This window comes from Aythya fuligula, chromosome Z (genome assembly GCF_009819795.1).
Source record: "Aythya fuligula isolate bAytFul2 chromosome Z, bAytFul2.pri, whole genome shotgun sequence".
In the NCBI taxonomy this organism is placed as follows: Eukaryota; Metazoa; Chordata; class Aves; order Anseriformes; family Anatidae; genus Aythya; species Aythya fuligula.
In genome coordinates, this window is record NC_045593.1 from 13,254,122 (window position 1) to 13,266,602 (window position 12,481).

At 36.1% G+C, this 12,481-nt stretch overlaps 1 protein-coding gene across 4 annotated transcripts in view; it reads left to right on the forward strand.

Moving 5' to 3' along the window:
* NIPBL (NIPBL cohesin loading factor) overlaps positions 1-12,481 on the forward strand; it is a 161,514-nt gene that overhangs the window by 99,787 nt on the left and 49,246 nt on the right. For all 4 annotated transcript variants that reach the window (XM_032205487.1, XM_032205490.1, XM_032205489.1 and 1 more), the window contains one exon: positions 2,191-3,729. In XM_032205487.1, the coding sequence (XP_032061378.1) occupies positions 2,191-3,729 (1,539 nt within the window). The remainder of the gene's footprint in view (positions 1-2,190; positions 3,730-12,481) is intronic.

Consider the following 12,481-nt stretch of genomic DNA (forward strand, 5'->3'; position numbering starts at 1 on the left):
GGCTACTGTTAGATCCACCATCTGAGCTATATGGTACTTTTTTTTGGTGTGGCTGATATTTCTGAGTTAAAATGGAGAAACAGACTGACTTAAGAAACACAGGTTTCTTAATTTGTGTTTCAAAATTTGTGGAGTTTTTAATTGAGAAATAAGGTAGTGATGTGTGTGTATGCATGTGTATTTGAAAAAATAATAAAAGGAAAGGGAAATTCAAATTTGAAACCAATCAGTTGGAGGCTTCTGCTTCCTCACATTCCTGACATCTGCCATGAAGTTTAGTGAAGTCAAACGCCTCAGTCATAGGGAGAAAAAGGTTTTTTGTCAATGCATGAAGGCTTAAAAAAATTTTTAATCAGTGATATAGAGAAATTCTATATAACTTATATCTATATAAGTTCTCATATTAACACCAAAATTGTTGTTCTACAGAAGAAGTAAAAATCTCCGTGCTAAAATGTTTCACCTTCCATGTGGCAAATTTATTTTGCTTCTCATGTCTGTCATAAAATTGACAGGCTTTCCTACAAGTTTTTGTTGAATTTTGAAAAGTTCATTATTTGCAGTTGACCATTTTCTGCATAGAGTTTTTGTACCTATCTTTACTGTTGTCTAGCCATAAAATACTGTATATAATTCTGGAGTTTTAGAAAGTTAGAGATGTGCAAATAGATTTGACAATCAGAATGATGAGGAAAAAAAGCCTGTTCACATCACTGGAATTGACCATGTCACTACTTGTTTCTGTGTTCTAATGTTAATTTCAGAGATGATCCTTCAAAGTTTTCATTGTTCTGAAAAAAGAATCTTCTGCAAATAGATAAAGTTAGAAATTGTATTATAATTCTGGTTTACAATTTGAGAGGTGTTTTTTTTTTTTATTCTTAGAGTTTGTTTATTTCTTCCTTGATTGTATCCTTACCACTTTACCTGCTCCCAAAACGAGAGCTAACTAATTGCATCTAGTGATAGAGCACCACAAATATAGGTACTAAATAAGTTATATTTCTTATATTGTATTTGTGGTCTAGACATTTTGACAATAGAGCTACAACAGAATTTCTAACCTATGTGTAGTCATTCCTTAGACTTAAAATCATATTCCCCGATTACAGAGAAAGTAATTGTTTGTTTTTGTTTTTAAACAAGTTACATAGTGATAGTTGACAAATGAGAATATAAGCTGTAGTGCAGGCAGAACTATTAGTTTTAACAGCAGTAATTAATTTATAGGACCATGTTGGGAAAACAAATAGGCTATAGTTGAAATGAAGAGAACATACTATTTTTGATATTTTCATGTGCTTTTAATTTCTATGAATTCTACCAAATTACAACATGTGTGGTTGGCTCACTTTTTATTTTTCTGTATTCTATTCTTGATGATTTTTTAGTACAAACTGAAAGGATTATTGCAGAAGAAAGCTCTTGACACTACTTAAAATTATCACTGAACTTTTTATTTTGTCCATGAAGTGTTTTGGTTGCAAAGGGAAATTACTCAAACTTTTAAGTGTGTATTGGACCCCTACCTAATATATATGTGTTATGGTATAAGCTCCAACTCTTAGTGTACTGTTTTGCTTCACAGAGAAGCATGGAGTGTTGGAGTTATTTCAATCCTTTTTTGTACATTGGTCCTGTGTTCCCTGGCAATACTATGCATGAAGTCCAACTGATGCACTAAACCATGCAAGAAAAACCTTTGGCTTAATCATTGCAGATCCTTGCTCATTTCATGTACAATGAAGCAGGCTGAATCTGCAGAGGAGAAGATTTTACAGTAGTATTCATCAAAAAGCAGTTATGAAGGTGCACTTGAAGTTTGTCTTTGTAGACTTTTGCTTCAACCTTACATTTTTTGTTTGCTTCTTTTTGCCATTATACATTGCAGCTTCTTTATTAGATGGTTCTTTTGGAAATTTTTCTGGAACTTGGATTTCATATGTTTTGAGAGTGTTTTTTAAAGATGATTAATTGGCACCTGTGGTAGACTGACAATGAACAATAGTCGATGAAAATGTTAAAAATATTAGCCAGACAAGTTCTATTCTTGCTTTTAAATTCAATGAGTTTTGTTGTATGCGCACATACATGCTGAGCGGGATTGATTTGTGGGAATGGATATTTTTGCTAGAACATCCATTCTCTTTCTACATATATCATTTATGATTTTTCTCTTTTAATTTGCAGATAAACCTCTGAAAAAGCGAAAACAAGAAAATAAACCACAGGAGGCTGGAGGTGCTACTGGAGGAAGTAGACCAGCTTCTCAGGAGACAGGTTCTGCAGGAAATGGGGCCAGGCCAGCATTGATGGTTAGTATTGATCTTCAGCAAGCAGGAAGAGCGGACTCTCAGGCAACAGTAACTCAGGATTTGGAGGCCATCAAAAAGCCTGAAGAAATTAAGCAGTATAATGATGGGTTTATGTGTGTTACCCAAGAAGACGCTGTTGGAGTTCTTAAACTTAAACCTGAAAACCATCCAGAGATTTTTAGGAAAAAGACAGACTTTGAGGGTCAAAAGGCAGATATCCAGCAAATTGAAAACAGACAAATGGAATTTCAGCAAAATGAAAGCAGAAGGTTGGAAAGTAAACACAATGAGAACAAACAAGTAGAAGTTAAATATGAAAGCAAACACGAAAGACAATTGGAGCTGAAACAAAATGATAACAGACAGACAGAGGCAAAACAAAATGAGAGCAGGCAAATGGAGTTGAAACAAAATGAGGGAAAACAAAATAACGGCAAACAGGAAATACGACAGAGGCCTGAAACGCCCAAACAGAAGAGTGAAGGCAGGCCTGAAACGCCAAAACAACAGAAGAATGAAGGCAGGCCCGAAACGCCAAAACATAGACATGATAATAGGAGGGACTCCAGTAAACCATTGTCAGATAAGAAAATTGAAATATCGAGGCATAAGCCTGATGTGAAATCTGATCCTTCAAGGATAAAATCTGAAAGTAGACCAGATCCAGCAAAACAAAGGCCTGATGGGCGTTCAGTTTCTGATACACCAAGACGTGACTATGATAGCCTAAAACAAAAGTCTGAGGACAGGGGTGAGTCAGAGAGATTCAGAGGAGATCCATCCAAGATTAGAAGGCCTGAGTATTTGAGATCATCAAACAAAAATGAGCATGATTCTAAGCATGGTATTAAATCTGATGGTTCAAAAACTGAGAAATTTGAAAGGAAACATAGACATGAGTCTGGTGAATCAAGGGAAAGGTTTGCTTCTGGGGATCAGAAATCAAGGCCTGACAGCCCTCGTATTAAACAGGAAGGTAAAGGAGATTCTAGTAAATCAAGGCCTGATAAACCTGGTTTTAAATCACCTAACAGCAAGGATGAACGAAGGACAGATGGTAATAAGAGTAAAGTAGATAGTAATAAAGCACATGCTGACAATAAAGCAGAGTTTCCCAGTTATTTGTTGGGGGCAAGATCTGGCGCATTAAAACATTTTGTCATTCCAAAAATCAAGCGTGATAAAGATGGCAATGTCACTCAGGAGTCAAGGAAAACTGAATTTAAAGGTGAACAGAAGGACAAAGTAGAGAAGATTGGTCTAGTTGAAGATCTAAATAAAGGAGCTAAGCCTGTAGTTGTCCTTCAGAAGCTTTCTTTGGATGATGTGCAGAAATTTATTAAGGATAGAGAAGATAAATCAAGGGGCTCTTGTTTTAAACCTAACAAGAACAAGTCATCCAAATCTAATAAAGGTAAGATTATTTTTGTTAATTGCATTATATCTTGTACATGCCTTTTCTTTTAGATTTGCTAATCCTATGGTTAGAAATTAAACAGAAAAGTTTGATGTGCTTGCTTATACGGTGATTTTGAAACTCATTTGAGAGCTTGTTACTGAAAATCTTCCTCCAGTGTAAGTGAAATGATTTATTTACTCTGGTGCAAGACCTAATGTGGGGACACTTGAATGGTTTTAAGCTGTACTTCAGCTACACTAGTTAGTCTGGGAATTTACCTAGTCAAACATAACTGATAAATGTATTACTTAAACTGGTTCTAAGTGTGTCTGTATAAGGGACTGGTACTATTATAAATAAAGCCATAGCTGGAGTGATGGAAAATACTACTTATGCAAGCCCTAAGATTCTTCTACATTTCTAATGAGGACTGAACTGTAGTTTTCCAATAAATGTTTTGACAATAAGCAATAACAACAGAGTTAAAAAATAAATAAAAATAAAAAATACGACCTGCCTTTTACAAGTACAAATACAACACACTTTTGGAGAGCCTCCACGCTTTAGGCTTGTAACAAACTTACAAAAAGGTTTTGTTTTTAGGAGAATTTAGACATTGTCTCTAAGGTCCACTGTAGGCGTAAAGAGGAATGGAATTGGTAAACGACTAGGAGACATTTTTAAGTTAGTAATATGGACAGGATATTTTTCAGTATAGTTTGCAGGTTTAATATTTGGTTGTTGCTTCTACAGATTCATCACTTCTTATATGACCACTTTTCTTCTTTGTGCTATAATTTTGGTTTCTTCGATTTCAAACTGAAGTAGACCATCTCACATTGTGAAATAAATGTTACTAACTGGTCAGGGTTACTGTTTTGATGTTTAGTATTTAAAGCATTTACATTTCTTACATAGTTGTGTTCACAGAGTTGTCATGTCTCAAAAATAGACAGAACAAGTGGCAGGGGAGAGGATTGCAGCTGTATGCAGGATTATTTATGAATGCAGTTACAGGTATAACATTGCTCATGAATTTGAGATTAAAATTTTTTTTCAAAGTTAAGAAATAATGTAGATAAGTGATGTAGAAATTAACTTTGTGAATGTATAATGGATTATGTGCATGTGTACAGACTGATTTTTGTATAAAGAATTTATTGTGCTAAATCTGTTTTCTACTAACTTGATTGTATTGACTTTTAAAGACTTAATTCAAGATGAGTATTACATACTTTCTGGTAAAATATGAACCTCCTTGTGCAATATTTTCTCTCAATCCTGAAAATACAAACATTTCCCTTCTTTCTTCTGAGTTTCAGAACAGGCAAGAAGTCCGTTGCTAACAGCAATAGCTATCTGAAGTTGGACATAAAATTATGATACTTTTTTGCTGTCAGCTACGTCTAAAGATTTTGCATGAAACCTATATGTTTTTGATAGAGATGGAATTCTGTGCTGTTGTCAAAAGGATAAGCTATGAATTCATACAATTCTGTGTGCAGAGAATTAGTACTTTTTAGAGGTTCTAGCTACCTCAGAGCTAAATACAGTGCATACATGCTTTCTAAAATGTTTCTGAAGTAGACTTTGTAGCCTAGAGTATGTGGTTATTTTATAAAATGTTTTAGTAATGCATAAAGGATTAAAGGACTTGTCCAATTGCCATGACTCTAGTAGCTGTAGCACACATGAGCAATGCATTCACTTCAAACTCAGGTTTATAACCTTTCTGGAAAGTTTGTGTATTTCATGTTTTGAGAAGTCATACGTGTTTCTTACATATTTTGCAATAACTTGGGACTTACTTTCCAGGAAAAAAAATAATAATGTGTTGTCAGTCTCTGCTATTGTATCCAGAATAAGATTCTTACAAAGATACCAGAAATAGGTTTTATGGAGAGAATCATGTTGTAACTACGTTTTCTTACAAGTCAAATTTTGAATTTTCAGATGTGTATTCTGGAGAAAGTGTCTTTGAACCTCATATTTTTCATGTGTATTTTTAGTTTTATGCTTTTTGCCCAACTTCCTGATAACTTACTTCCTAGGATATTTTATGCTAAATAATTAGGTCAACTCCTGTGTCTGAAATGGTTCCTAATACATAAAGCTATCTTTTTATAAGCTGAAGTCTACTTAACAAAAACCAGCAGACTGATACAGATAGTATTCAACTGAGTTCCACAACGTCCTCACTCTAGTTCACTGCTTTACTCTGCCATTTTTAGTTATAAACATTTTAATTCACTAGGAAAAGTAATATTCATAAGCATTCTTTATTTAGTTCATCCCTTATTTCTTATTAGATTGTAGCAAATCTTTTCTGGTGTTGCCTTTAGCATCACTGTTTCACTTCTTCTCCCATCCCTCTTATTTCATATAGCTTAGTATATTTTGATTTTTCTTTCTTTCTCTTACTCACATTTATTTCTGGTCCTTTGTTTTTCCTTTGTCATCCATCCCTTCCACAAGAAAATATCTTCTTCTGGTATTATCACATTCAACATCATTGCTGTGATTCAGCTTAAATCTGATTTAAAAGCATATTAGTTCAGCTAGTTCAAAACACCATTTATATAGTCATTCTATCTTAAGGGACTAGTGCCGATTCATTATAAAACTCAGGAAAGTCACTTGTTTTAAGCTAAGGTGAATGTTTTGTAAACCAGAAATCTATATAACTTTATATATAGTTTTAATAAATTTTAAATTTGAAAGTCATGTCTTCATTGTGCATGTGCCTTCATTATTCTGTAAAAAGACTTAGAACATTTTTAACATATTTTATAGACAGGTTTGGAATTTTATAAGTTAATAAATGAATAGGAGGAGTAGCCATAGTGCATGACTGTTAAGATTGAATCATCCTGACAGTCCCTTTTAACATTTACAAGGGAGAAATACCATTTTTCTGTCTTACGATCTTTGAACACTTTTCTGAAAGGTGCACTCTGTCTCAGAGGGAAGTTGTGGAAATACTGTCCTAGTGCTTGTTTTTGTGTTTTTTTTTTAAGGGGCCTTATGCTGGCCTGTTTTGTAAAGGTCAGAATGAATTGTAACACTTCTTTCTTCTGGTTTTAGTATCTGTGAATGCCATTTATCCTGGTTTTAATGCAAATATATATCGTAAGAGATTCATGGAACTTTTCACTTCAAGTTTGTGATTGTGAGGTTATGTGTGCTGTCCTTCCTTTTCAGAGCTTCAGTGAATACCTTCTCTGCTGCTTCTTATAGCTATACTGATCAGCTATATGGGAGCTGATGGGAGCTGTTACTAGTTTCACAGTTGATGTATGTTGGACAAGAAAAAAATAATGAAGTATGAAATAGATTTGAGTAATGTAACTCTGCATAAGGAGATGGCTGAAGTGGTTTATGATATGTTTGGCAGATTGGTTTCCCAAAATCAACAGTATATATGTAATGCCAGTTTTAGTTTAGGGCAAAAGTGTGTTTTTAAGACTTGTGCAGAAATGCCATTTGGGTCTTCAAGTATCATCTAAAAAAGTTTGTTTTAAAAAAAAAAATCGAATACCACATCCTGCTCCTTCATTGTGCAGATTGTTATTATAGGTTTTCATTATCTCTACAACACAACTGTAAAGACAGGTTTTGAGTGATCAGTGCAAGCCTTCCTAAATACATTGTGTTCTCTGCTGCTGTGTTCTGAAATTTGAAAGAAGATTTACTATTTCTTCAGAGGTGTTCTTCATATATTTTTTACAGGAGAAACTAAACATTTCACTGCAGCTCAATCATCTTCATGTCCTAGAGCTAAAACAATGCTTCTAGATATTTCTGTGTTCTATGCCTATGCACTTGGTTGCTATTATTTAATTCAAATGATGTTTTTAGAACCTATAATAACTACAGCATGTAGTCAGTGATAGGCTATAGCAATGTAAAATTCTATGGCTTTGGGTAACATGCTGCTTCATCTCTGAGATCTAGCACTGCTGGAAACTGTGTCACTTGTCAAGCTTGAGCAATCAATTAGGTGTTCATCTTCTACCTAGGAATTACAGGGAAACGAATATTCCAGGATGAAAAACTGTATCCACATTGCGTTGGCTCATTGCACCAACTTGTACCTCTTCTCACAGTTTTCTCGGCTGTACAGCAGAGATACCAATATTTTCTGGTACAGCTGAAAATTGTGGACAAAAGGGTAATATTAATTTTAAACATTTGCTGAAATACTTCATGTATAGGACTTGTATAAAGACAAAATTGGTAAACGTGAGAAAACTAGCTTGTGGATATTAACACATCAAGAAATTAAGAGTTCACTCAAATCTATTTACAGAATAGCAGTCTCAATGCTGAAACAGACATATTGAAATCAGTGAGGCAAGCAGTAAAATAATATTTTATTTGGAAAAGAAAATGCTGCAACTTAGTTTACTTACTAGAGGTAGTACTTCTGTAAAGATTAACGTTGTGAAAGTCCCTAATTCCACAGATCTGAAATCTGGGATCGCTGTTTTGGAGTTCCTGGTAGAAGCTGCGTTAGCACAAGGGAATAATAAACCACTAAGCATCTTGCAAGTTGCATGCGATGCTAGGTGCATTGAGCAAATTATAATTTTCTCTCAAGTTCTCTTGTAAATTATACATCATTTCAGAGAAGCAAAGGACATTGTTTCATGTTTTACAGCAAGGAGTTTTTCATAATTCTTCTGAGCTGAAGACTTTGAAGCTTCATATAAACTCTAAATTTAATTGGATTTTTAGTAAAACTATCACTTTCATAAGAATTCGAAAGTCTTTCTGTTTTCATCTTGCCTGATATAATAGTGACCAGTGCTTTCCAGCTTGACTAGACTGGAAGTGTGGCTGGCTGTTCCTCATGCCATTAGAAGTATTTAAAGATGTGTTGGTTTTGCCAAAAATCTGTTAGCCCTAAGCCTTTTTTCTCTTTCTTTACGTTCTTGTGAACAGGATCACAATTTGAAAAATACTCCAGGCATCATTTAGTCAAAAGCCAAAAACAAATTACATATAATGAGCTAAATCCAACAGCCGAGAAAGATCTCAGTTCTTTAGCATGCTTTGCATCAGAATGGATCATTTTGGGGGCATTGTGTCTGTCCTCTCCTGAAAAATATGCTGGAATGCATATTGGCATTGTACATACTCACTGGGGTCTTTGGTTTTGGTGTTAGTTTTTCAGAAGCAGATGTTGGATAAATTCAGCACACTGGAGTCCTTTCTTGTGTTGATCTGGTATCAGTATGATAGGAGATATTTTCAGCACATTATTTTGCCTAGAGGCTGCTTAGGTTATTTCCTACTCTTATATTTGCGGCTAAGGTAAATATTCTGATTCTCGCGCTCATAGTTCTCAAGTCTTCTCTGGGTAACAAAAGTGAACATCACATGTTGCACATCTAGTTCTTAACAATAACAATAAACTTCATCAAACCTACTAATTTGGTCATACATTTGTTCATCAAAATTACCATGGTTTGTCTGCAGATTTAGGAGTGCACAATTTAATTAGTTCACTTTTGAAATATAATAAATTATTCTTACTACATGTGTAAAAGTTAACTAATTTGTCCGAGCAATCAACCTTCTTCACTGAAAGTCTGAAACTACCTTTGGTTCATGGGCTTGGTTGCTTGATCAGGTTCCTCTTATTTCTGGGAAAATCTTAAGTTACTTTCTATAAAAAATTGTTGCAACAGTACATTGCAATATGGAAAAATGAGGGCCAGCAATTTATCTGATGTTACAATGTATGCAGTGCAGTAAGCAATGCAGACTTGTTCATGTATCTAAACATCTAAATAAGGATGTTATTTCTCAGTTTATGTGCAAGGACATGCAGTCAAAATCTTTTGGTTGCATTTTTTTCTAAGCAAAGGGTAAGTTCAACAAAAAGCAAATAGTGGAAAGCCTCACATTTTTTTCTGGTAAATGAACTTTTCAGTCGCTCAACATTTTCACCCATTTTAGGCGAGTGCTTTTGTGCAAGAAAATTTGAACTGTTAACTTGAAATTTGCAGTTTCTTTTTGATCTGTGGGTACATTAAGAATGAACATGAAAAGGATGAGACCTTTTTTCCTTCAACTTACTGAATTGTTGTTTTCATCAAATAAAGGTTTCTTAAATATACTTCCTGTTTTATTATCTACTAAACAACATTTATTATCTTCTAAGCAACAGTATTTTATATTAAAAGCTAAAGCATCAGCAGCCTGGTTTTTTATTGTGATTAAGTTGCTTTGAAGAAGAAAAACAAGAGTAGCTTCCTAGGATTTTTTTCAGCAGAAAAGGGTAAAAATGTTAGTGCAAGATAAAAGCAGATCTTGTTGTACCTTTAGTCGAAAATCAGCTAGAAATCACGGCATTTGCTTTGCTTGTTCTCTGCAAAGATCTTGTTTGTATTATATTGCTTAAATGGGAGTATATCTTTTACGAGAAGAAAAATTCAGAGGTGTAACTTTATTTTATTTAATGAAGGTCTTTTTTTCTAGGTGAGGCCCCATGGCTGAGTTTATAAATTGATCAATATACACATCTAGGAAAGTGCATCAACCATAGATTTCTATTTCCAAAGATTAACAGTAATTAAAACAACAAGAAAAAAAATCTGTGTTTTGCATCTGTACAAAACACCTTAACTTTTTAATACAATATATTGAGTTAGCTTAAATTTCAATGCGTATGTTCAGAAGCAACAATAGTGAAATTCTATTTTGGAAAAGTAATTCCTTCACAACGTTCATTCATAAAAGTTAGTTTCTTTGTGCAGAACTTCATTTATTTCAATTGCTGATCTTGCTCCACGTCACTCTGAGTAATGCTGTATTATTCGTAAAGTGTCTTTCAAAACTAGTCTTTTCTAGGTTCCTTTTATCAATTTATAAAGATGAGAAGTCAGTTAATAGCAATAAGGAACAAAATAACTTGTGATATAGCTGCTGCAGCAATTGGATAGCTTGAGGTAATCATTAAGACTAAGGTAATGTGAGTTCTGATGCTTCTGGGCAGTTTTTGGAGGGGATGTGTTGGCTGTATTCCCTGCTTTCTGCCTGGGTCTTTCAGCATGCTCTTTGGAAATCCCTTCCCTGCATCAAAATATATTTCCTGATTCTATAAGAGTATTTTGTACTATTACAAAATCCTTTTTGAATCTGTGGGGCTTAGCTGGGGGCAGTGATGACCTCCAATACATGATGGAATTACTTGGTTGCTTTGTCCAGGCTTTTCTCTGACCAGCCAGCCTAATGGGTCCTGTTTAGAATCATAGAATCATTACGGTTGGAAAAGCCCTCCAAGATCACCTGGTTCAATGTCACCCACTAAACCATGTCCCCAAGCACCATGTCCAACCTTTCCTTAAACACTCCAGGGACAGTGACTCCACCGCCTCCCTGGGCTACCCATCCCAGTGCCTGACTGCTCTGAGAGGAAATGACTCCTACTAATTTCCAACCTAATCCCCCCCAGCACAACTTGAGGCCATTCCTTCTTGTCCTATCACTAGTTATCTGTGAGGAGAGGCTGACCCCCAGCTCCCCGCACCTTCCTTTCAGGCAGTTGTAGAGAGCAATAAGGTCTCCCCTGAGCCTCCTCTTCTCCAGACTAAACACCCCCAGGTCCCTCAGCTGCCCCTCACAGGACCTGTGCCCCAGGCCCTCCACCAGCTTCATAGCCCTTCTCTGGACACGTTCCAGAGCCTCGATGTCCTTCCTGTGGTGAGGGGCCTAAAGGTGAATACAGTACTCGAGGTGCGGCCTTACCAGAGCAGAGTACAGGGGAAGGCCAGAGCTGAGGATTGGAATGTTTACAGGGAGACAGAGCCTCTACTTTTCTAGAATCTTCCAGAGTCTGGGAACCTTCCCTTTGTGTCATTATTAGGGTAGATAAAGAAAAATTATTTTGAAATATGTGTTTAAGCAGGTTCTATGGGATGGTACAGAACATAATTCCTCGCGAGGGGAAGTGGAGGGGCAGGCACCAATCTATTGTCTTTAGTCACCAGTGATAGGACCCACGGGAATGGGGTCAAGCTGAGGCAGGGGAGGTTTAGGCTCAACATCAGGAAGAGGTTCCTCACTGGTGGTCACACACTGGAACAGGCTCCCCAAGGATGCAGTCACTGCATCAAGCCTGTTGGAGTTTAAGAAGCGACTGGACCGTGCACTCAGTCACATGATCAGAATTTTTGGGTAGACCTGTGTGGTGCCAGGAGTTGGGCTCGATGATCCTTATGGGTCCCTTCCAACTAGGGATATTCTATGACTCTGTAATTCTTCCTGGCACTAGGTCTCACTCCTGCCAGATCTTCTACAGTGGAGAATCCTGTGGGCTCCCGTAAGTCCCTTGGGCAGTGGTAGTGAGGGATCTGAGTCTCCCACTCTCCATCTCTGTGTGTGCTGATCTCATGTGTTGTCCCTTCATGTATGTAGTCAAAAGGTGAGGTTAAAGGGGCATGATAGAGGGTCTATATCCTGCTTAAAAGATATAGCTGTATACACTTCCACAAACTTTAATATAGAGTGGGATAGCAAAGATGAAAGCCACTGAAGTAAATGGACTACTAAGCTTATTTTTGGTCAGCATTCATCTTGGCTATGTGTTTTTCAGCTGATGACACAGTATCAAGATGAAAGATGGAACTTCTGTCTTAAGAGCAGATGTATTTTTCCCATGCCTTAAATTCGTCCTTGAGAAAGGGGCTGCCATTGCCTGTGTTTCCTCTTCCATTCTTAAAGCTTTCTTGGGCACAGAATTATAGGAGGAGCGTGAAGC